Source organism: Halichoeres trimaculatus, unplaced genomic scaffold (genome assembly GCF_033239565.1).
Source record: "Halichoeres trimaculatus isolate MK-OKI-2021-1 unplaced genomic scaffold, fHalTri1.1 fHalTri1_scaffold_22, whole genome shotgun sequence".
NCBI classification, from domain to species: Eukaryota; Metazoa; Chordata; class Actinopteri; order Labriformes; family Labridae; genus Halichoeres; species Halichoeres trimaculatus.
This window is the reverse complement of record NW_027437200.1, coordinates 410,511-435,962: the sequence shown is the minus strand read 5'-3', so window position 1 is coordinate 435,962 and position 25,452 is coordinate 410,511. Positions and strand designations below refer to the sequence as shown.

The 25,452-nt window shown below is 43.7% G+C and overlaps 2 protein-coding genes across 4 annotated transcripts in view; both read right to left on the bottom strand.

The window, feature by feature from the left end:
• Nucleotides 1–1,869, bottom strand: part of clcn5b (chloride channel, voltage-sensitive 5b) — a 61,645-nt gene extending 59,776 nt beyond the window's left edge. Inside the window, exons 1-2 of the mRNA XM_074662178.1 lie at nt 1,501–1,869; nt 827–976 (exon numbers count right to left, since the gene is read on the bottom strand). Coding sequence (XP_074518279.1) covers nt 827–965 — 139 coding nt within the window. The 5' untranslated portion in view covers nt 966–976; nt 1,501–1,869. The remainder of the gene's footprint in view (nt 1–826; nt 977–1,500) is intronic.
• Nucleotides 1,870–15,376: 13,507 nt separating this feature from the next.
• The window catches only part of shroom4 (shroom family member 4), a 180,218-nt gene continuing 170,142 nt past the window's right edge, over nt 15,377–25,452 (bottom strand). Inside the window, exons 5-11 of one of the 3 annotated variants that reach the window (XM_074699334.1) lie at nt 20,732–20,793; nt 18,735–20,159; nt 18,466–18,595; nt 18,043–18,144; nt 17,793–17,963; nt 17,564–17,706; nt 15,377–16,888 (exon numbers count right to left, since the gene is read on the bottom strand). In XM_074699334.1, the coding sequence (XP_074555435.1) occupies nt 16,732–16,888; nt 17,564–17,706; nt 17,793–17,963; nt 18,043–18,144; nt 18,466–18,595; nt 18,735–20,159; nt 20,732–20,793 (2,190 nt within the window). In that variant the 3' untranslated portion in view covers nt 15,377–16,731. The remainder of the gene's footprint in view (nt 16,889–17,563; nt 17,707–17,792; nt 17,964–18,042; nt 18,145–18,465; nt 18,596–18,734; nt 20,160–20,731; nt 20,794–25,452) is intronic. The other 2 variants (XM_074699335.1, XM_074699337.1) reach the window with 2 other exon arrangements.

Genomic DNA, 25,452 nt, shown 5'->3' with positions numbered 1-25,452 from the left:
TATCAGTCTGCATTCACGCTTTATTCAGAGAATTTTCAGCGCGTTACTTTCAGACAAAAACACCGCTAAATAAGGCTCTAGTTCTCATCGTGTCTCTTCGTCCTGGCAGACTACCTGGGTTTGTTTATATCTGGCACGCCACATGCGTGGACTGATACACTAAGCGGCGAGCGCCTCGTAGCCAGCCATGGCTCTGCAGCAGAGGTAGCGCCATTTTACGACACGATGAGAACTAGAGCCTTATTTAGCTGTGTTTTTGTGTGAAAGTAACGCACTGAAAATTATCTAAATAAAGTGTGAATGCAGACGGATATCAGATTTTTTCGGTGGGAGTCCGTTTATTTGTGTTTTTGGTCAAGTAAAATTTGGCCCTGTCTGAGTGCAGAGGAAACCGGCTGACGAGCAGGGAGGGGGTGTTTGTTGCGTGCGCTCTGGGCTTCTGCTGCACAAAAACACTGCTGTAGGGGTCATTTCTGCCCTAAACCTTGTGATAGGACCCAACTTGTTCCATCCCCGAGTATCACTTTAAAATATTTCAGACAGAGGCAGAAATAAAGGTTTTCCAAAACACCAGGGAGAGAAAAATTGCATCAATTACAGATACTAAGGGGGCACCAGAGGGACAAAATAATGACTTTGAAATGGCACACTATGCACTCTCTTAGCTTTAAACACTACCAGACTTGAATTAAACTGCTGGTCCATGCAACTGTTTTTTAAAAAGTACATATTAGTATTTCTGGTTGTTCTGGTGTTTCCCTCCATTCATTACCTGCAGATTGAGTTTTACTTAAAAACTATCAGAGACTATTACTTGTGCTGTTACCTGAGCTGAGAGGAGGAACGTCGTCCGAGTTGGAGAAGTCCAGAGTGCCTCCTGCAATGTCCACCATATCATCATCGTCATCGTCACTGGAGTGATGAAGGGCTTCAAAGCTCCCTGTGCGGTACCCCGTGGCTTCCATCCTCTCAATGCCTGTTTAAAGCACATTTACAATGTGTTAGATTGCGTCAAAGATACGTTAAATCAAAAGTAAAAGCCTCTGGAGCTCCGCACGATGAAAACGACCTTTACCTCTGCGATTGGTGGCTGCAAATTTATAATACAAGCCCAATAAGAACTTCACCATTGTAAATAAAAGCCAGTAGAGCTGACAGCTCCTTTAACAGAGAAGTGTTGGTGGGCTCTTCTTGGGAAACCTCCGTTCATATCGCTCTCTTCATCACGGACAGTAATGACAGCTCATCTCCACTTACAGGGAAGTTTTCACAATCATTTCCGCTCCTTTTTTTCTGCTCAGCATGTCAGAGGTGAAACCGGTAGAGCAACTAAACCACGAAGGTTAAACAAATCCACATAACCAGCCCACCTAGGGCAACCGGCCGTTGTAGTCCTATCACATCAGTCGTTGAGCTTCAGCGCAATAACGTCTCATGTAAACATTTCACGTAGATTTCAAAAATAAGGATTCGAAAAGCTAATTTAAGTTTTAATCGTACCTGTTAATAGCAGAAAAGCAGCTGTCCAGCTCAGCAAAGAGGTCTTGTGACTCGGATTTGTCTTCTTATGTCAACAGTAGCCAATGTAAACTTAGCGCTCCTTAGCAGAGGCTGCTGCCCCGAGAAAACTCTGCGTCATGCTCAGTCTGCTGTACACAGCTTTACAAGACAGACTGTCGTCCCAAAGAGGCTTGAGGAGAAAATTTCCAGCAATTGAAAGTCCGAAAATTTTAGAATTGTCGAAAATTAAACACAGTACGGCTTGTTTCGTCACTTTAGTCGAAGGATGGCAAAGTAAGCATCAAGTTAGCCCACATTGGCAACGACTTCCGCTTACACGTTATCAAACTCTCCATTGGAAACAATATTTCATCACGGATTTCATCATCCAAGCTCATTCACATGCCAATTTTTTTTTTCAAATCACATTTATATGTTTACCTTGTACATATAAATTATTCATTCTTCGGAAATCAATAGACTTTGGTGTTTTATTTTGAAGGATACGGCACTCTATAGTTCCAGCCTATGAGATCTACCATAGCTACCTTAACTTGTGTCAGGATGAAGCAATCAAACCACGAGCCATCGATACTTCACAACTGGGTCAGTGGAGCAGCTCGACTGCTCCGTTTCTTTCTTCTTATTACTGCTGTGAATGCATTAACAGCATGTGTTCCTCTGCGAATAAAATTCTTGATTGCTGTGTATATATTTTCTGTTACAAAAAATGTATTCTTCGCATGCTTCTTCTTCTTCTTCCACCTGCTTTTTTTGCTTCTCCTTCAACAAACTTAAACCAATTTCCACTGCTCTAACTTCACAACATTCAGCACATTCAGGACTATGCCGTTTTGACCTTTCACGTAATTTTCCCTAATACTTTCAGAGATATTTCAATTTTTTTTTGCAATTTTGGTCCCATGGAGATGAATGGGAATTTTTTCAACTTTTCTCCCTTCAGGACATTTTCAGCCTGCTTTAAACCCTTCTCAAACAGTCAAACATTTCTCTAGACACTTTATTTAAACTTTAAAACATTCAGCTATCTGTTGGCTTTATTTAGTGGGTTTTAAATTCTCCGTAGTATTCAAAGTGCTTTCACAATGACCCTTCAAAGGTCATAATGCATTTTAGCCAGGGCTTGGCATTAACTTTTTTGCTTACCAGCCACTGTGGCTAATGGTATCCCTGAGTTACTAGCCACTCAGTATTTTCACTGGCCACAATTTGTTTTTGGATAATTATGTTCAATATGATTAAAGCTGATGATGACATGCTAAAGTTTACTTAAAAAAAGATTTACAACCTTGTGACAGTGTCACCAAAAAAGAAAGTTTGATTAAATAAGGAAAGTGTTGTTGTGATTAATGAAGTGAATGAAAGGAATGCAGTAAAATGCAAATAAATCCCTGTAAGAAAAAAAAATGTAAGATAGGACAGGGTTCCTGTTTGTGTCCTGTTTTGGGTTATGGTCAAGAAAAGAAAAGAAAGGACAAAATTATAAAAGGAGGACGTGGCGTCAGGGAAGGGACGGAGAGGCGTTTGAGACGGAAATAGACAAAGAAACTGGCGTGCCGGTGGAAAGGGCCGGGAACCCAAGAAAAAGTAAAAAAACTGTCTGGGAACTAATCTTAAAATAAGTCTCCCAGAGGTGATTACTTAAGCGTGCCTCTAAAGCCCTACGGATTCCATGGATTATCGCTTTTTTCCGTTGCTAGGCGCTACCCAAGTAGCTGCCTGTTGCAGCAGCTCTCTCGTCTTTGTCTGTTTCTTGTCATTTTTTTCGTCTCTTTTTCGTAATCTTTGTATTTGGAGTGGATCATCACTTTGTATGGTTCATTGTCGGTCACGGACACCAAACTTTTTGTGGCTTCGGCGATATTTTTGACTACTTTTCTCCTGTGTTTGTCTGGAGATCCTACATGTAACCATGGCTGCATTGTTTACATGCGAACTCAGCTGTTAGCAGCCTGTAGCATGCCAATGCTAACTGGTGTAGGGCTTGATGATTTCCCTCGAGCTGAGGAGGAGGAGGTGAGGACGACGTGCCGGTGTGAGCTGGGAGATGACAACGTGGACCTGTCCTTCCATCCATCGTTGTTGGGAACGTGGGATCTAGCCCCGGGGGATGGACGAGCTAGCCGTGCTAACCCAGCGGCATCGTGCTGTTCACGGACGTGGCTGACGGAGCTGACATCGGACGCCAGCGACACATCGGAGGAGCTTCACCTGCTGTGAGCAGACAGGATCCAGGAGACAGAGACTGAACAGGCTGCTGGGGAGGCTCAGTCCTGGACCCTGTGGAGGTGGAGACTGGCTGGAGAGTGGTGGACGAGTGGTGGACGGGAAGTCGTCATCTATTTTCTTGTGGACCTTTTTGCACTTTCTATACTCTTTCTTACTTTTGTTTTCTTAAATGCTGCGGTGACTCCTGAATTTCCCCTGGGGGATAAATAAAGTATTTTCTATTCTATTCTATTCTATTCTATTCTATTCTATTCCCAGGACCAGGAGGAGCACAGACCACGACTGGGTGGATTTAAGTTGTTTCCAGGGGGGTGAGAACGTTTAATTTTTGCATTTTTTTCCTGGTATACCAGTGATTTTCTGTTGATTGATCACCTTTTTTTGGGGGGAAGGGTTTTTTTTTTTTTTCCGGTGTGGATTATTTTTTTACATTACGATTTTCATTTGGAAAATGGACACACAAACTGCTTGAAAGACATTTTAAGAGGGTTTGGAAAAGGACAATTGGGTTAATTTTCGTTGAAAGGGAATTTTTGCTGTATTTATAGACAGAAAAGACCGGCTTTGTTTAAAGAAATATTTAAGTTTGATTTCCATTACGCGCTGGGTGCACAGGCGAGACATTCATTGAGTTTGATAAAAGGGGAAATTTTGGTTTGATCTAAACGCTGCTTCGTGAGAGTTTCATTGATTTCATTTTTTTTAACCTCCTTTATTTGGTCTGTCTAAATACGCCTTTTTGTGGGGATTTATCATTTTCCTAAAAGTTATCCCCTTGCGTGTTTAACGCTGACTCGTTAAGGGTTGGTTCGTTACAACCTCTTTAAATGTAAATGACCCCTATGCACACCCAAAACAAGACTACATCAATGTTAAAATCCACAGGTCCTTAATCAGGTATTCAGCTCTGATAAAGTTGTGTGTAACATTGTGCTCCTTTCATATGAAAATATGCAGTCTATTAAGTCATAGTAATTAAAATAGTAGTTTGTTAATGCTTATAATAAAATGGTAAAGGGGATTAATTGAACTGATAAAAACTCAGCAAGAGACACTGTCTGCTTACATATTTATTAACGATTGTAATCAGAAAATCATTTCTTTTTTCATGAGAATGACAATGAAGGAGAGGTAAATTAAATTTCCTCAGAGCTTTCATCATCAGAGTCATCATCATCATCTTTGTTTCTTCCCGTTTGATCACCTGCCTTAGGACAACGGCTGAAATTTAGCTATTGTGCTAATTCCGGCATATTTACAATGACGTGTTTATCGAAATTGTTGATTGATGTGCACTGTCCTAATCAAATAAATGAATAAATAAATAAATGAATAAATCTTCTTGCTTGTCTCTCTGCTCCATGTTTGAGATAAAATCCAACCCGCTAAAATGGCCAGTGGGAGCGGTGGTGTTACCAGCCACTACCGAAATCCACCCGCATTTGGCCGGTTGGCCGTTGTCAATGTCAAGCCCTGATTTTAGCCCTTCGAGGCATTTAGCATTGTTGTGCATTGGACGGAATGTTTCAGCCTGTAGGCTTACACTCACTGGCCACTTCATTAGGTACATCTTGCTAGTACTGGGTTGGGCCCCTTTTTGCCTTCAGAACTGCCTTAATCCTTCGTGGCATAGATTCAACAAGGTTCTGGAAACATTCCTCAGAGAGTTTGGTCCATATTGACGTGATAGCATCACACAGTTGCTGCAGATTTGTCGGCTGAACATCCATGATGAGAATCTCCCGTTCCAGATCCATAGACAAATCTCTGTTACTGTTTCTGTTTGATCAGAGTTATTACAGCGCACATGCCCAGACGCACAAACAGCTGTTAGAGCTGACTGACAGATGATCCAGAGGTGATCAGCTGATGCCGTCATCACTGAAACACATCGCTTCATGTGACGCTTGAAGGAGAGGATGTCCCATTGCTCTAAAAATGAATCTCCTCCGTTCCTCTCTCCTCTCTTCATTTCCTCGCGTCTCTCCCATGCATCTCTGGTGGGAGGAACTAAGACACAAGTGATCGACGCAAGTGGAGGAAGGAAGGATGGAACTTTGGAGCTATGAGACGCACCCATCGCCTCCCTTTGTCTGAGGCCCCGTTTACACAACAATGTTTCATCTGAGACGCTATAACGCTGTAAAAACGCAGTGAAACAAATCTGCGGTTACACGGTAACGCTGATGGACTGAAAACGCTGTAGTAAGCATGCCAGGCCTGTAGGCGGTGCTTTAACTGTCTTGTCCAGAAGCCGCTTTTGGGAGATCTCCACCGAAGTAGAGTTGAGCCGGTCATCTGGTGTATTGGGGAATGCTAAGTTAAAAAGTGGAGCAAAAGATGCACATTTTGTTGAAAGACAGTCAGCAGATACAGCAGATTGAGCAGCACAAGCATAACACGGTAGTTCACGAGGATCGTAACAACGGTGCTGTTGTCCTGTTGTACGCGGGCGCGAGGCAGAGTGTGACGTCAGCGTTTCCACTGAAAACGCCATCTTACTGTTTACATAGCAACGGTGTCGGGAGCGTATCAGAAAAATCCCACCCTGGAGGCCGTTTTCAAAAGTTTGCATTTTAGGTCGGCTGAAACGCCGTTTCCGTGTAAACACGAGGCTGAAACACAACAAAACTTTTGCGTTCCACCCTAAAACCGTTGTCGTGTGAACGTACCCTCAATCCTGGTAGCAGTGTGGCAGGACTGCTTGTTGTGTGCAGGTAAGGGAAAGCTGGGAAGAAACTCTAAATAACAAGATTCCAGATTCCAGTCTAGATTTACAACCTTTTGTTGTAAATCTAGATGCTAAGAAGCTGTGACTGATAAATCTCAACTGTTAAGCACCTAGTAGACTTATGAACTATAAGGTAGGCTATAAATGACGATTTCATGTTTGTCATTACAGGCTAAACACTAATAATACCATTCATTCTCTGCTATACGCCCCCCACCCCCCACCCCCCCACCCCCACACACACACACATTCCTGTTGAGCCAGAGTAGCCATCTTGTTGGTTTTCCTTAATCAGGGCCCAGATCAAGCCAGGTAATATAGCTGGGTATGGTAAAGTAGGAGGGTTATCACCCCCTGAGGTATTTTAGCTGTTTTGATTATGATTTTCACTTAAATTTCTTTAATTTCAGATTTAATTGCCAGACTGCTGTTTTGCCTTCGTCGTCCTTGTGCTGCAGTACTGTGCTTTGTTCTGCTTGGCTCAATTCAGCCAGGCTTAGCTTTGGGCCTAAGCCTGTCCGTTCAGACTGTTTGTTTGCTTGTTAAAATACTGCACAAGATTTAGATATTTGCTTTTAGGCCAATCCATATCAAGATTCTAGTTTCTTAGAGTAGAGCATTTTTCTGTCTTCTGTGTATTTATGACCTGCATCTGTTGGAACACTTGTTTTTCTGTTCGCAACTGACCAGTGTAGCATACACTACCTTTTTGTAATACTGGACCAACTGATATTTGTCTTGTTTTATTCTTTTCCCTAACAGAGGCACAAGCTGTGGGGAGTAACCGTGGGGTCCACCTAGTGGTGTGCGGTGTGTTATGTCTGGTGGTGGTCACTTGGATCCAGTGGATATTTCACAGTGTAGGGTTTGCAGTGAGTATTACAGTACCTAATTGCAGTAAGTATTTACAGTGTGAGTTTGCAGTGAGTATTACAGTACCTAATTGCAGTAAGTATTTACAGTGTGAGTTTGCAGTGAGTATTACAGTACCTAATTGCAGTAAGTATTTACAGGGCCTGTTTGTAGTGATCATTCACAGTGTGTCAGTTCATGAGGTGCTCACTGGGTGTTCTTGTGGGTTTACATAGGACCTCCCCACAGTAAGTACCCTGTCTAGGTTTTGTAATTTAATTGAAGTTCCTATACTCTTTTTAAATAGCTAGTGTTTTTACTTCTTTTTATCAACTCTTTGGAAATAAATTATTGTTCTAACTACCTGTGTTTCCCTTTCTTTCAAGTATTTTAAGTTAAGAAGTACATGAACTTAAACTACTAATAATAAACTCAATTAGTGAATCAAATGCACGTCTCCTGCTTTTCCTTGAACCTCTAAATTTTGTTTAGTGTCGACACATCAAAGAAGGGGCGCTTCCTGGCCCAAGGGTCTATTGAGACCCTGTGTGTATTTAACGGTGTGTCTGGTCACACAGGGATACCCTAAAATTAAGGGATGTTGGGGCGCCTCATAAATGTGGAAACTGATCTCATCAGTATTGTTATCCGGAAAAGAGAGGACAACAGGAGGGGTGCTATGTGTTACTCTACAGAGCAGTCTACTGTCTAGGGCGCTAGCATCTAGAGGACAAGGTAGAGGCAGGGGAACCAGCTACAGTTCCTGAGCTTAATTCCTGTCCATTAAATTAGCATCAGCGCCAGAGTCAAAAAGAGCTGGTTCCCTGGGAGTGAGAGAGGAAAAGGTTAGCATGACCAATCAGTGAGTATAAGGTGAAAGTAAAGAAGTCTGACTTACTGGCACTGACTTCCTCCTCTCTTTAGCCGTGTTTCCACCAAGCAGTCCAGGTCGGTTCGTCTTGGTACGGTGCGCTTTTAGCGGCGATTCCACTGACTCATCCCGGGACGGATCCCTAAAAACCGAGACGAGCCGTCCCACTTTTTTGGGACCCTTTCGTATGGGTGCCAGACTGAACTGATCCGGTCTCTGAAGGTGGAGCAACACACTGCAGACGGTTGATTGGTCAAAAGAATCCTCACTTACCCCCACAGCGGCTGCATTTCTCCTGGCGGCACACAGACTTCTCTGAAACGAAGCTTGATTGCACTTTGTAACAGAGAGTTTCATGAAAATAACAGAGGAAACGCTGCATGTTTTCCATCCGTGCTCTTTGTTTACTGTGTCGCGTTTTTTTCTTCTTTGTTGGATTTATTAGCAGGGTAAGCTGCTACGGCGTCCCACTATTGTTTACCAGCTGCGGCTTCCAGCATCCGGCTTACACCCCGCCCACCACGAGAGGGCACAGTTTGCTGTGGAAACGCACACGGGATCAGACTTAACTGTCCCAAACCATCCCATACCGTACCGAACCGACCCGGACTGCTTGGTGGAAACGCAGCTTTTGTTTCTGTTTGTCTGCAGCTTGCAGTTCAAGGATAGAGTCCCACCTAGCCAGCAATAGACCACAAGAGATGTAGACTGCAAGGCGATCCTGAACTTCAGAGGATGTGATATGACATCAGTAGACCTGAGCGCGTCACCGGCAGAGAAGCTCAACAGCTTCTTTGCCCATTTCGAAACACTGCAGCAACACTCATCTGCTCCAGCCCTGCCCCCACCCCAATCCTAGGAAGGCCCCGGGACCTCACGGTTGAAGGAAGATGTGCCGTTGAATAAAGTGTTACTCTCACAGTTCTTATAATGCTGTAATCATTCTTGTATTAATTTGTGCGGCCATGTGATAATATGTGTACTTGCAGAAGGTTGAAAGCTCCCGAGAGGCTACAGATCACTCAGTACAAAGGGAGAATGGACACCATTAACAGGAAAGCTTTTGCTTAAAAGCTAAATGATTACTCTTGATAACCCATATACTTATATTTATCAAGTAACTGCTGAGGGTTTCTGTTAAGTTTTTAGCAAATAACTGCATAACAATAACTGAGTGTGCTGGGTGTGTGTGATGGGAAATGCAGGAAGGCCTTGAATTGGAGACAGATAGAGAACAGAGAGTATCTTGGGTGGAAACAACAATTTTAATGAGGCAGCATGAAAGTGTGTGATGTGTTTGAGTGTGCATTTAACCTTTCTTTGTTAGGAAAACACTGGATGATGCTGGGAAAGGAGAGGAGAGGAGACTTCACTGGCTCACCCTGAAGATGACAACATTTCAGATCAGAAACTGAAAGCCTAGAATAGGTGGATCTTCACCTATAAGGGTTCAAGGGCCAGATATCTGGATTCTGTTCCTGAAGGAAGAGTTTGAGACTTGTATCAGGGCTGTTAGGGAGAGGTAAAGAAGAACCCAGAGCTCAGTCGCACATTTTTTACTTGCTGTAAACATAAAATATGAGTTAACTGAAAACTTGGATGCATCCTGGTCATCCTCTTCTCCAATCAACAAACACACTGGGAATGGTGAAAAGGTAATTGAAATATTTGGGAGTCACAGAATTAGGACTTTTGTTTCGAGTGACAAATAATATCTGCTGAGTACCCTCTTTATTTGAAAAGATAGAAGTTAGGGAAATTAATTAAGTGAACAGTTACAGTTAGGGAAATCAGTAAAATAAAAAATAAAAAACTAAAACACTATTTCCTTTCACAGTGTACCTGGAAAGCAGTGGCAGCTGCTGGTCAGTATAGGAGGGGAAGCTCATTTTTTCCAGCCTACATCATAAATTTATTTATTAATTTTAACTAAATTCTACCCTCCGTTCCTTTTCAAGAAAATGATCCATGATTCTGTCATAACAACCAGGTGTTTTTTTTCCAGGGATTTTACCTGTGTTCATTCAATGGCCAGCAGAGCTAGACTGCTTTAACAGCCTTGGCCATCGCGTTGTGGGTGTAAGACTTGAGCCCATTTAAATAGGAGAAGCTCCTCTCTACACCTGCAGGCTGTAAGTGTGAGTGACAGGGGGAGAAGCTCTGCAGCTGTAGCTGTAGCTGTAGCTGCTTATTGGTGAAAAGAGAGAGAATCTTTAAACACAACGCTCATCGTTTTTAAGAAAGTTCACTCACTGGGGATCGATAAAGCCTCCATATCAGTCCAGAACCAGTAAATGTAGAACTCAGAAGATGCTCCGGTGGAGGGTTATACTTCAAGATCGCTGACTGGCTCATTTCACTGTCAATCAAAAAGGGATTCTGCCTCAGACAGATCATCCAATCGTCATGCAGAAGCCCAGTGTCCAGGCCAGCCTACTGCCTCATAGACCCCCAGAGACGCTCAGCGTGGGCAGGGCAAAGCCAGGCATTTATCCAGTGACCGTCCAGTTTCCACAGTGGAACAACCCACTCTTCGCTTCCCCGCTGAAGTCAGAAGACGCTCAGCGTGTGTTAAAGCACTATGCTGTGGAGATGAATCAGAAGGAGGTGGAGCCAGTTACCTGTGATAGGTAGCTGATTCTGAACAAAAGATGAAGGAATTCTAGCTCAGATTTTGTCAATAAAATGTACACACAGCAGGACATATCACCACAATTTTGGGGGACATTTTAGGGGAAGTTGAGCTTCCCTTGCAGTCTTCACTGCTCTTTCTTCTCCTTAAAGATGGACAGCAAGAGGAGAAGACCACCCCTGAAGTCGCCAGTGTTTACTCCCTCGATTGCTGTTCTTTATTGAATTTCAGCGGAAGGCAGCTGCCAGGAGCACTGTTGGCTTCTGTGAAGTGCAGCTATTTTTACACGCCTTACAGTGTAGGCTTATTGGAAATAAACTACATAATACTGGAATGTCACATATTATATTTTACCTCCCTGATTGCTTCCCGCTCCCGTCTGCTCCCATAAACTTTTCATCCTGTACCGTCCCAACCCCACGGCTCACAGTAAAATTGAGTCCCATCCTGCGGAAATCTCATGAGAATCCTGTGGGAGTCTCGTGACCCATGGGATTCACAAAAAAATGTCAGCCTCTAGTGCCAGACATGGTCTGTTGCAATGGAAGGTCCTTTTCATGGCACACTACTCTTACGCCACGCTTGCCAAAATATTTCCTGACAGAAACGAGAAGTGTAGCAGATACAACCAATCTCTGGCCAATGATCTACATATGTTTTGGACCTGCCCTGGGCTAAGTAACTTTCGGGCAGCTATTTTTTAAACTCTCATTGAATGCTTTCATACCCCTATCATTCCTGGCCCACTAACAGCTTTATTTGGACTGCTCCAAAACCCAGATTCCCTCAACAGTTAGATGTGACTTTGCCTTTTCAACACTTCATGCAAGATGCACTATCCTCCTCCAACACATAAAAAATGGATACAGGAGATCTTTAATTGCCTTAAACTAGAGAAGATGAGATATTCTCTAAAAGGGTCCCTTGCAACTTTGAATGAAATGTGGGAGCCTTCCGAAGACTTAATGCAATTAAAAAATATTTTATGTAGTGTACTCTTAAACTGTGGTATAACTTTTTGATTTTAGTTCTTGTAGGCAGAGAAAATAGCCTTTGAATTTGGTACGGTCTGTCCCTGTTAGCGTCTATTTCCTCGTCACCATCAATTACAGTTTGTATCTTACTGAGGGAGAGCAGACAACTTTCTACTGTATCTAATGTCCTTAGTGGTCACATAGAGCTCATACAACCCCACTTCAAAAAAACTGAACCGTCCCTTTAATCTAACGCCTGAACGTCAAAGTCCTGGTTTGGTCTCATGGGGGGACCCTTATAAAAAAGAAGCATACTTCAAGTTCATTTTATTAAGTATACTGAAGTAAATGTAAAGTGTATTTTTCAAGTACACTTTTTACAGCAAGTGTACTAATATTAATATACTAGTAGTTTACTTACTAGTGTACTTTTTCAATACTTATTGGGACCAAATTGGCCCATTATAGTTTAAAAAAAGTATACTATAAGCATTTTTTAGGTTAAAAGAAGTAAACTTTGAAGACACTACTAGTTTGTATTTAAGTTTTATTTTGTACTGCAAGTATACTACAATGAAACTTACATGTATACTTTAAATTTACCAGTTATATACCTCTAGTACACTTTTCAGTTTATGAAAGTATACTGTGAAGTGTACTGCTGGTACACTTTAAATCCACTAATTATATGATAGTGGTCTACTTTTAGTTCATAAAAGTATACTAAGAGAATACTTAAAGAATGTTGTCAAGTCAAGAGTAGTAAACTTTGAGTACACAGCTAGGTCATATTTAAGTTTTATTTGGTACTGCAACAATACTACAAGTATTCTGCAAGTATATAACGTATAAACTTCCAAACCACTTTGTAGTCTGTGAAAGTGCACTCTTAAGTATACTTCAAGTCTCAATATAGTAAAAAAAAAATCAATACGCTGCTAGTTTAATAGTTTTTAAACTGTAAGTATACTCTGAAGTTCTTCTTAAGTGAACTTAACATCATACTTATATTTGAGTTTTTATTTATTGTTTCTTTTCCTTTGTATGTCTTGATCAAAAGGTTAAATATATGCCAAATACACAGACTTTTCCTTATACTTCTCAGTTAAAGCCAAGTATACTTAGACTTTCTTTATACTTTTAACTATAGGCTAAGGTATACTTAGACTTTTTAATATACTTTTAAGTATAATCTAAGTATGCTTACGCATTACTTTGTTAAGTATACCTGGGATAAGTACATCGAAAGTAAACTGAAAGTGTACTGTCTTGAAAATAAGTATACTAATAGCATACTTTAATAAACTTCTTTTTTGTAAGGGGATCTTCACCGTTCGGGCAGTGGTCAATTCCCAGAATGACAGGGTTTATGCACATAGTGCACAGCACCTACCTGAAGGCTGAAGAACTCATTTTCATGGTCAGAAGCCAGCTGGAGTCATGGTGTGGGCTGCTGTGGCATCTGATGGCTCAGAGTCTCCTTTGGTCTTCATTCAGGAGGGTGTACAGTGAACAGCCGGGTGTACCTTCAACTGTTTGAAGAAAAAGTGTTTCCTTGGAGTGCCAATGCACCAGAAACCAGTATGTCTTCACACAGGATGGTGCACCAGCTCACACATCCAATGTCACACAGGTCTGGTGCAAGCAGCGCTTTCCTGGCTTCTGGGACAATAACATGTGGCCTCAGTCAAGTCCGGACATCAATCCAATGGACTTTGCGATCTGGTCTATGCTGGAGAGAGAGGTCTCAAGAGTATCTCATAGCAGTGTCACCGCTTTGAAGACAGCTCTGATGAAGTCATGGTCAAAACTTGATGCAGAGACAGTGCGGCGTTCATGCCAGGCAGTGCCACGTCGTCTCTAGGCTATGATAAAGGCAAAGGGTGGTCATATTGAGATGTTAATCTTTTTGGTGACTGAGAATTAAGTACAGAAACTGTGTTCAATGTTTGTTATGTTTGTCTGCGGCCATTTTTGGATAGTGCGATAGGTAAATCCTTCTGGCCCACCCTGTATATCTTGATCTCTATCAATTTCACATATATGTTAGCATCATCTAGCACTGTGTTTTTTCTTATGGTTTTTAGTCCATTAGGAGATGTTTAACATGCTGAATGTATTGAATAGGAATCTGCTGTGAGAGAGTAACGTATATTTCTTTGTGTGTTCAGCGCTTCAGTCAAACTTCAAGCTGAAAATCCTGAATCAGTTTTCTTGGGAAACTGTTATCAGCTGCTAAGCTAAGGTCTTGCTACCCCAGCCCAGTGTAAATAATGGACTTTGAAGTCATCTAGCATTAAGGCTAAAGATGCTAATGGACTTAACTATTTCTAATTAGGTCTTAACAGGAAACAGTTCTCCATACCCATCCCTACATTCAACTTTGTACTAGTAAAAGTAGACCTCACTGAATCTATTTACTGCTGTATATCATGACTCTATTGAAACAATTGAAATGGTTGAGATCATGTTGTTATTGATGGCATGACTTTTATACTTTTCCTTTTTTCAATGTAACTCAAAACACAGAAATACAGGAAGTGGCTACCCAACCCCTCTCTGACGGAAACTTGTAATTTGAAGTCTTTACTTCATGTACTGATGTCATTTCCTTCTGACAGTGGAGGAATGGAGCCTCCGGGACAGTCAGCTCAGTTGAGGTCTGCTGCTGTACCGTCTTGGGTAAATTCTTGTGTTTACAGAGCGGAAAACCCATTTGTTACTTTTAAAGAGATTTAAGGTCAGATCAGATTTAAGATTCACATGTGCCTTAAGCATGTTAGAGCTTTCTCAGATCATTACCACCTCAGTCACTGATGTTGATTTAACCTGTCAGGTTTCTGATCTTTTTGGCCCCGTTACACTATTTACCCCCCTGTTTCCCCCCAGAGGAGAGCATCCCAATGCCCCCAATACACACCCAGGAGGAAATCAATAACAACAGGAGAGGCAGAGCTAGTTTAAAATACTATTATTATTATTATTATTATTATTATTATTATTATTATTATTATTATTATTATCATTATTATTATTATTATATTTTTTATTTTTATCATTATTATTATCTATTGTACATCTTACTCACAGGAGCATTTTTGCACTCATATTGCAATATTGCAATACAACTTATTAGAAAGGTCCTGTTGCATATGAAACTTACAAAGGAGAACCAAGAACTGAAGAAATATACCCTCATACAAAACCAACATGCAACATGTTCCTTCTCTTTTCCAGTCAGTTAAAAAAAAAGAAGAAAAAAAACCTGCTGTTATGGTTCAAAAGTACACACAATATGTATAGATCAGATACAGAACAGGACTATATAGACCACTTCAAGGCTTTCGGTATTAAACAGCAGGAATCAAAGGGAACGCAAAGAAACAAGGATAAAAATGTCACTTAGGAAAAAATTCAGCAAGGAAATCTGATGATTTCAATTTAAGGAAACATGTCAGTTTTTTTTTTTTTTTATATCCCCTCTCTGACAGAATCCACCCTGTTTCTCAGTAAAGAAGAGTAAAGCAGGTTGATTTGGCTCTTTAAAATCCAGATATGTCAAAGTATTGGGAAAAAAAAGACAATAAACCTCAGTTTCAACTTAAAGACCCTAAAAAAGAGTTAAGGTCTCAAAAAGAAGGTAAACATTCACCAAATATAACCTCATGTTTGACAAAGCTCTGGGTTTAATCATCATCCAAATATACAGTAAACTTCTCTCTTCCAACCCTCCTCATCCATCTCTAACAACCAATTTTTACATCCAGTCAAAGCTTACAGTCCATATATACACATCTCATACAGTATGAACACACATGTGACAGTAAAACGAGCTGCTGGAGTCTCAGACTCCTCAGAGAAACAGTAAAGCAATACAAAATGTGATAATGCTCCATAATACAGAATACTAGGTGTAGCCAGATGTAGAGGTCACCCAGCACAAAGGTTCAGGAATTAACTTCAGGGTAGTTGAACAGAAGCACCAGAAAAGGTCTGCTCAGATTCTCTGAACCCCGAGGTTTCACACACACAGAAAACACACAGAAAGCAGACACATTTATCAGGAGATCTTCGGTGACGTAGTGTGATGCTGGTTAGCGTTGTTGCAGTACGTGTGATGGGCACATGGTGCAGCAGAGAGCACAGTCCTTGCACAGCATTCAGGTTGAGTTTTGTGATGCAGACAATGAGATGATATGGGGATAACGTTGTCACACAGCTGTGATGGTGGCACTTGGATTTCTGCCTCCTATATCAGTCTTTGGCTCCAGAAATCAGGTTCTCACTGCTGGTTTTTGGTCTTTGGATTTCTGCATCTTCTCCTGATCCTTACAGGAGCAGCTTGCAGGGCTAAGGATGAAGCTTTGGCACAGTCTTTAAGACGTCAATACAGCCACTGTGGGGTCGACCTTTAACAGGCAACAGAGTTTGTAACCGTTTTTTTGGTCTGTTTCTCTATCTAGAAGGCAGAATGTATCATGCATTTTGCAAGAAAGGGTGTGAATGAAGTGAAGTGAACAACAACCAAAAGCTGACAAGAGCAATCAGGTCTCAGTTTAGCCGTTACAGCCAAAAAATGCTCCTTCTTTCTCATTTTTTTCATTCGAAATTAGGACACAACTACAGCATTTCATGGTGCTTTGAAGAGATTATAAATGGAAATTCTGTGAAAAGTCAGCCCAGTTTAGATCCAAAGAGGTCGCCCCCTGCTGGCTGTAACAAGCAATGCAGAAAGGAGGCACTTAGGCACAGGCTCTGCTTTCAAATTTAGCCTAGCTTAGCTTACCTCAGCTTAGCTTGGCTTAAAGGCTCCATCAGATGTCTAAATGTGAGTTTCAGAGCTGCTGAATGGAAAAAGCACCTATCCCCAAACGTCAGACTCTTCCTTCTTGACTCTGCTTTTTCATCACAGTGTTTTCCTTCAGTAATGTCCGTATCCCATCGACATCCCCATACCAATCCTCATTCCTAGACCCAGACTCTCTCTCAGCCCACGCAGCTGCTCCTCTCCCAGCCGGATCTTGTCCTCCAGTTGCCTCTGCTCCACCAGCAGGGCAGCCTTCATCTTCACAAAGTGGCTGCAGAGACAGAAACAGACTCAGGGCCGTCCCTTTATTTACCCTCATAGGTTGCTTTAATATAAGCCATTTGAGGTAAACATTAGAGAAAAATGTCTTTTACCATACACAGCAACAGATCAAACACAGCAGATTACATTTTTTCCTTCTTTCTTTCTTTTTTTTTTCTCAATTCGTTCAATTAACTTCAGTCCCAATAAAAAACAGCCATAATTTTTTTTGTTTTGTTTTTATCATTTAGACTTTTTAAAAGTCCATTGGATTACATGATGTCACTGTTTATATTTTTATAAAAAAAATAAATACACAAAACAAGTTATTTTCCGTATAGTAAATGTTGATGGGCTGGGGATTTTTTTTCAGGCAATTTCAGGCTAAGACAAACACAAAATTAATAATGAAACTAATTTGACGGATTTTTTTAAAAAAAAATTTGGAGTGCCAGATTCTTAAATGACGAGCCTTTAAGGTAAAAAGAGGAGAAAAATGTTCTTGACAAAAACTGCTTTAAAAACAGAAAAGAATAATATTTCTTTCAGCACCGCCCTCTGGTGGTCAGCAGGGATGAAATAGATCTATATATTTGTACCAAGCAAATTGTTTACCTTACAAAAAAATGGAAATTTAAGGGTTAATAACCCCTTTGTGACTTCTTATTGAGGTGTGTTCTGTTACCTGTAGTCTCTGTGCTGCTCGGGGGACAGGCAGCAGGCCAACACCCGGCTGACAGCCTGCTCTCTGCGGTCCACATGGTCCTTCAAGTCCTGGGCCTCTGACAGCTGCCTCATGAGCTGACGCTTCTTCTCCAGCAGGGAGAGCTGTGAAACAGGAAACAAGAGGATTCCAGACATTCATGCAAAAGTTCAAACCCATCTCTGAGTCTCTGTCTTGGCCCTCCCCTCACCCTCTCGTGGTGCTCCGTCTCAGTGTCCAGCGTGTCCAGCGTGGTCTCCACCCTCAGCAGCCTCCCCGACAGAGACAGCAGCAGACTCACCACCTTGTCCAGGTCTCCTATGAACATGCGGAACTTGTCCACCTCGTTGGGTTTGCACACAGCAACCACCATGCTCTCCACCTTAGCACCCAGAGGTTTATGGAAGGGTTACTCAAAGCACAGACCACAAACTGTAAGGGATGAATGCATCTGTCCCCACCTCCTGTCCCAGCTGAACATTCGCTCTGATGTCCTCCTGGAGCCCTCTCTGAGCCTCTCTCAGCACACCCAGCTTCTTACGGAGGCTCTCCATCAGCTGTTTCTGTGAACACACACACACACATAAACACACACACACACACACACACACACACACACACACACACACATACACACACACACACACACACACACACACACACACACACACACACACACACACATACACACACACACACACACACACACACACACACACACACACATACACATACACACACAAAAACACACACACACACACACACACACACACACACACACACACACACACACACACACACACACACACCAAATCATGGACTAAAACACAAACATCCATGGACTAAAAAAAGGAGTCATAAATGAGAGGTCAGCAACATGGTACCTTGTATGTCAGCTGGTCGTCCTCATCCCTCTTTCTGTTATCCATGCAATCCTTCATCTGTGACAGCAGCTGAGCTTTGGCTGCAGACGTGCTGTAATAAGAGGAACAGCTGGAGCTTGCTCCAGACCTCCTGACACAGAGACAGAGAGATAAACCCAGAGGCAGAGTGACTCAGCACATGCAGTGATTAGAGAGTAGAAAAGAGGAAGAATTAAACTTTTTGATGTCAGATAAAGGAAACAGGAAGTCAGAGGTCCCACTCTCTTTACCTGTCCAGGCTGTCCGTATTGTGCTCCATGCTCTGGTATGCCCCTCTCCAGCTCTCTGTACCCAACTCCCCCTCACTGCTGTAGGGGAAAAGCTCCTCCAGACTCAGCCTCTCTCTGCTGCTCTCCCCAGTCTCAAACTCCTCCTCCACAGAGCTGCTCTCCACCCTTGTCCTCCCTGACAGCAAGCTCTCAGAGACTTGCAGGGTGTCAATATCTGTCTCCAAGACCTTGACAGGCAGCGCAAAGCACGGGAGTTCGCTGGTGATGGGCACGTCTTGCACAGGAAGCTCCTCGTCCTCCTGAAAGTCATCGATGTCTGTTTCCAGGGGGATATTGAGTTTTGCATCCAGGCTGTGTGCTGGACTTGGGCTGGGGGTGGTCTCTGGTTCTGTTCCTGGTTCAGGGATTTTCTGGTGGTTTGTGGTAATGAAAAGCTGCTGTTGCTGCTGGAAGTCGATGGCAAAGTAGGACTCTGGAGGTTGAACGGCCCCTTCCCTTCCGTTTTCTATAACAGGTGGAAGGCTTAAGTCATTGTGGACTCTGGGGGACAGGGTCCTCACCCACTCAGCTCCAGGTCTGATGGTGGTCTGTTGTTTGTAAGACTGGAGTCTTTCCTGGTCCTGGCTGTGACTGATGTCACCAGGAGGAGGAAGAGGTAGGGTTAGTAGAGCCTCCTCTCTCTCTACCTGTCCCCCGTACATGCCTCTCTGGTCGTGCTCCCTCTTATGTGGAGCCACTGGTCTGAAAGCCCGCCTTGAGAACATGGGACTGGGTGGAGCTACAGCGGAGGGCTGCTCATGCAATTCCTGACTCTGATTGGACGGTGCACGGGGGAAGGCGTGTTCCCAGGTTTGAGGGCTGTTCACAATGGAGGGGGCTGCGTGGGAAAACTGTTGGTTTTGGTTGCAGCTGCAGCGCGGGCAGCTCTCTGTCGCCCCCTGCCTCTCAGGAGGGAGACTGTAGGAGCGCTGTCTGGACGTTTCTGATGGAGGGATGAAGCAAGAAGAGTGGATAAAGTTTGGAGGAGAAGAGGAGGAGGAAGACGAAGAGAAAAGTGTGTGGTGAGACACTCGTCTGCGGTGGAACTGCTCCCACTTCGGTGGCGGGGGTCTCGGGGGAGGCGGAGTCTTCTTCCTGTTTGACTGAGCAGGGTTAGTTCCCCTGCTCCTGACGCCACGAGCTCCTTCTTCCACCTCGTTCAGTGACTGGCTCGTAGACATAGAAATGGACGGCGACCAGCGGTGGCTGCTGTCAAACCTGAGGTCGTTTTCGGACATGGCTCGTCCTTGGAGTGAGAGAGGGACCATCGGTGAATATCTGTTCTGATCCTTCTCCATCGGCCTGGAGCTCCACTGAGCCCACTGATGGGGCTGGTGATATGGATCAGTGCTCTCTGGAGGTCTGGGGTCTGGTCTGGAGTAATCCCTGTGAGATAGAAGTTACACTTCTTTATAAAGAGAAAGTAGGGGCAGAGGTCAAACTAAGCAAGTTCTTTTTTGACCCCCTCTGTCTCCTGACGTTCTGGAATCACCTTCCAACCACACAGCATTACAGCCTTTAAGCATTGATGACTACCCTGCGCACTTAACCCCTTTTCAACTGAACTGGTGCTGGTTCCAGGCCACCAGAAAGGCTACATATACAGTGACATTCTGACATTTTAAGGTGATGTAATAACAGGGCTTCAATTTGGCTACTTGCTGATGGAAAACCGAACCGGTTCTTAGGAAAAAGAAAGTGATTAGAACCAACTAAGCACTAGCACTGAGCAAGCACTGGTGGAAAGGGGGTATTAGAGCTCATAACAGTCAAATCACAGCCAGCAGGACCAAGAGGTAGTTCTGACCGTGAGCGCTCATTAACCTGACCCTCCCTAAAATCTCCAGAGAATTCCCTCACAATAAGACCAAACCAGAGAAAGAGGGTCTGGGTTTCTCAAATACCAACAATGAGAAAATCAAAGAAATGGACCATGACGTAAGGGGGAAGTAGCTCACCTCTCAGTCAGGCTGAACTTCCGATTTAGCTTGGCCATTTCCTGCTGCTGGGTGGGATACGTCTGTGGAGGAGATTTGAAGCCAGTTATTAACACCAACCAAGTGAAGGAAGGCTGCTGTCTGGGTGTTGACCTTCCCCTGCCATGGACCTCAACTGTGATGCTGTTCAGAGCAGTTTGGACCATCTTGTGTCAAATCCAGATTTTAGATCATATCAGGTTTTTGTTTTGGTTTAAAACTGTCTTATTTTAAATAACAGATGCACTAATTATCTTGTTTGATGATATAGCAAGTAAAACATTAAATAGATTAAACAAAAAGTAAATGTGAGAAGACTGATGAGGACTCAGGTTCATAAATGTTTATATATACTGTTGTGTTGATGTATTAAAACTAGCGCTGTCAGGCAGTTAAAAATAATAATCTTATAAATTACAGGATTTGCTTAAATTAATCTAATTCATCGCATTTTAATCTCATACGTGTTTAAGGTCCCCAAATAAAGAATTGGAAATCTAGGACATTACAAAATTGTAGCGCATGACGAATCAAATGAACAAAAGAAGAGAAGATTGTCATGTCACATTCATTCGCGGAGAAAAAATAACCTTCAGCTGAAAGCCTAGAATGGCCGAAAAGTAAAGAAAAGCACAGGGATAGCTACACTACCAAATTTTAAATCGAATTTTAAAGTGTGGGCACATTGGGAATTTTGTCCCTTTGAAGGGGAAAAACAGAACTGGACATGTCAAAAGCTCTTCGTAAACTCTGTGATCATCCACCCGTCACAAACTGCGTAAACATGACAAACCTCACTGCCCACCTAGCAGGACATCATCCTGAGGTAAGTACAGAGCTAACAGCCAAACACACCGCCCCATCGAGCCAGCAGAAACTCACAGAGGCATTGTACAATCCAGATAATTTCCACAGAAATCGTGAGAGGGACTCATGTGGCGGCCAGCAACCAGGCTTTCATCACACACATTTCGTGCACACTTGCGATTCTTTACTATTCTTGCCCCAAAACAGTAAATCACAAACATACACCTACGTGTTATGAGACATGTGGGAGAGTGGCTCGTTGCAAAGCCCTAACCCCCAATAAGTACATGAGAACTTGTTAAAGAACCTGTGTGTGTGTGTGTGTGTGTGTGTGTGTGTGTGTGTGTGTGTGTGTGTGTGTGTGTGTGTGTGTGTGTGTGTGTGTGTGTGTGTGTGTGTGTGAGGGAGAGAGAGGTAGGGAGAAAAGAGATGGAAAGAGAGAGAGGAAGAGGGGGACTGACAGAAAGAGAAAAAGGTAATTGAGAGGAAAGGAAGTGTGTGTGTGTGTGTGTGTGTGTGTGTGTGTGTGTGTGTGTGTGTGTGTGTGTGTGTGTGTGTGTGTGTGTGTGTGTGTGTGTGTGTGTGTGTGTGTGTGTGTGTGTGTGTGTGTGTGTGAGTGTATGTGTAGGTGTGTGGGGTAGTGTGTGTGTGTGTGTGTAGACAATTTCAAAAGTATACTATTCTAGCTCCAAAGCAATGCGTCACAAACATTGACTGTATACAGAGTGGACAGCGTGGTTCCAACATTTACCATTGTAAGGTTCAAAGCCAAAGTTACCCCGTCACAGGCGCAGCCATTGGCTGCAGTTGTGGAGCCAGAGTCTGCACCGTGGAGACTGTGAGGGATTCTGGTGGAGTCTGAGTGGAGCAGGGTGACAAAAATAATAATAAAACTTTCGGTTTAGCGCCACATGGAGTAAGTCGCGTTACCTGGAGCTCCTGAAGAGTTAATTTTTCTAACATTTCCTGTCACTATTTCTTTTGTATTTTCAGCCTCAGAGACTCTGAATAGGGTTTTTGGAAACAACCGCTTTGATTTTTGGCCATAAAAATGCCCCCCAAAGTTAATAAAGGAGGAAACACCATTCAAATGCACCTGCGGCCTACTTCTCATGACACCTCCCCGGCACAGCCTGGACCCCCTTCCCCGGCGGAATCCCGCCATCGATGTCGCCGCACTCAAAGCGGAGCTCATTGTCGCTCCTCGAGACAATGTCACTCCTATTTTTAAAATGGAGCTTCAGACAGCTTTGGGTGAACACTTATCTTCGATTAAGTCTGAGCTGCAAGCCTTGAAAGGAGAGTTATCCTCGCAAATAACTAACGTACAGCAAGATTTCACAGAATTGAAAGGTACTGTTGCAGAAATCGAACACACCCTGTCCACTTGCACCGATGATGTTGTCACCCTTCAAGCTAAAGTGGGAGATTTGACGAAAGAGATGGTGGGACTAGAAAATAGGTGTGAAGATTGGGAATCTAGATCCCGTCGCCAGAATATTTGGATCATTGGAGTACCGGAGGACAACATGACATCCCCCACTTCTGTGTCGGGACTGCTGAAGGAGGCGTTGGATCTTGAGGAGGAGCCGCTTGTGGACAGAGCCCACCGGGCTCTCGTCCCCAAACCCAAAAAAGGTGATTGACCCCGTGCCATAATTGCAAAGCTTCATTATTACACTGATTGTACCAACATTCTCAAAAAGGCAAGAGAACTACAACGAATCAAGGTACAAAACATAACTATCTCCGTCTATCCTGACCATACACCTAAAACGGCACGGGCTCGTGCTGCTTTCAGTGAGGTGCGCCGTTTGCTACGCGACATAGAGGGGGTCTGGTTTGGACTTCTTTACCCAGCGCGGATGGGCATTACTTACAAAGGCGAACAGCGAGACTTCACATCACTAGAGGAGGCCAAAATATATACTAAGACAATTACCAAGTAACTCGATGTACAGATGATCACTCATCAGCACTGATTTTATGTCAGTGTTTCCATAACTTGGGAATTGCACCCAGAGGTTCTGATTTTGTACCCAGGACATCAGGTAGCCTATTTCTGTTACCAGTTATATGAAAACACCTGCTTAGGGTCCTCGCCCTTATAATTTCCATTATCATAATTTCATCTATCTCATCGGTATCTCATCGCTGTGCGCTGTGAGTGACGGCAGCACTCTCCAGCTGCTCCGTAACACCGAGTTGTTCGACCTTCTTTTTCCCTCTTTTTTTACTATTTCTGCCAGCTACGGGCAGGAGTACAGTGTTTTATTATATATCCAATGGATATGACAGACTTTGGGGAGGAACAGAAGACTCGTTCTCTTGTTTATTCAAGAGAAGAGCTGTTGGCCCTTAAAACAAAGGCACACGCTGGAGTGAGGCACCCCATACCAGCGTAGCTGTGGAGGAGATATCAGGGCTGCAAGGCCGGCGCTAAGCTAAAGGCTAGGTTGGCGGACAACCGGAGGCGTTTTAAGCCATCGATTCCCTCCGTCACTATGGGGAATGTGAACGCACTGCCGAACAAGATCGAGGAGCTAACAGCACTGAACAACCAGCGGATCTACCGAGAGAGCAGCCTGCTAATATTCACAGAGACGTGGCTAACTCCTAGCATCCCAGACGCTAACGTGGACCTGCCAGGATTCACCGCAGTGAGGGCGGACAGAGACACCGAAGCCTGTGGGAAAAGCAAAGGTGGGGGACTCATCATGTACGTGAATAACCGATGGTGCAACCCAGGACATGTCTCAGTGAAGATGGCATTATGCTGCAGGGACCTAGAGCTGCTAGCTGTTAGCCTCCGGCCATACTATCTACCGAGAGAGTCCAGTCACGATCGCTGTGTGTGTTTACATTCCTCCGAGTGCCCATGCAGCCACAGCGTGTGAGAAGATCCACACAGTCACAGCAAGGCTGTAGACACAACACCCTGAGGCTTTTTTCCTCATTTCAGGGGATTTTAACCATGCCACCCTGGAATCTACTCATGCTGCTTTTTTCCAGTTTGTGAACTGTCCCACAAGGAAAAACGGGACAATTGACCTCCTGTATGCTAATGTAAGGGATGCATACAGGGCCATTTCCCTCCCCCCACTTGGTAAGTCAGACCACAATCTGATCTACCTGCAGCCACAGTACTACCCCCTAGTGAAGAGGCAGAGTGTCACAACTCGCTCCTTCAGGAGATGGACTCCTGAAGCTGGGGATGCCCTCAGAGACTGCTTCGAGACCACTGACTGGAGTGTACTGCAGAGCTCACATGGTGAAGACATCGAGGGGCTGACACACTGCCTGACAGACTATCTCAACTTCTGCACTGATGTAGTCGCCCCCCACCAGGACTGTTCGCTGCTATCCTAACAACAAGCCATGGGTTACACATGAAGTAAAAACAGTCCTCAACAAGAAGAAAGCTGCCTTCAGGAGTGGAAACAAGGAGGCCATTAAGACAGTACAGCGTGAGCTGAAACTGTGCTTAAAGGAGGCAAAGGACAGCTACAGGAGGAAAGTGGAGCACAAGCTAGAGGAAAACAACATGAGGGACATCTGGGATGGAGTGAAAACCATCACGGGACACAACGCCAGGAAGACCACAGAGGGGGGGGACAGTGGAAAAGGCAAACGAGTTTAACACCTTCTTCAACAGGTTTGACCTCCCCCCTCCCCCCACTCAGGGCACCATCATGGCATCCTCCCTCCCTCCACCATCATGTGATCCCCCCTCCCCCTCATCACTGCTGATCTCCCACCTCCTACCTGTCCCTCTCCAGACAGCCCGGCACCCCCTCTGCTCCCCCCCAACCATCACATCCCCCCTCTGCATTACTGCTGACCAGGTCAGAGGAGAACTGAGGAAGATGTCCCCCAGGAAAGCACCCGGCCCAGAT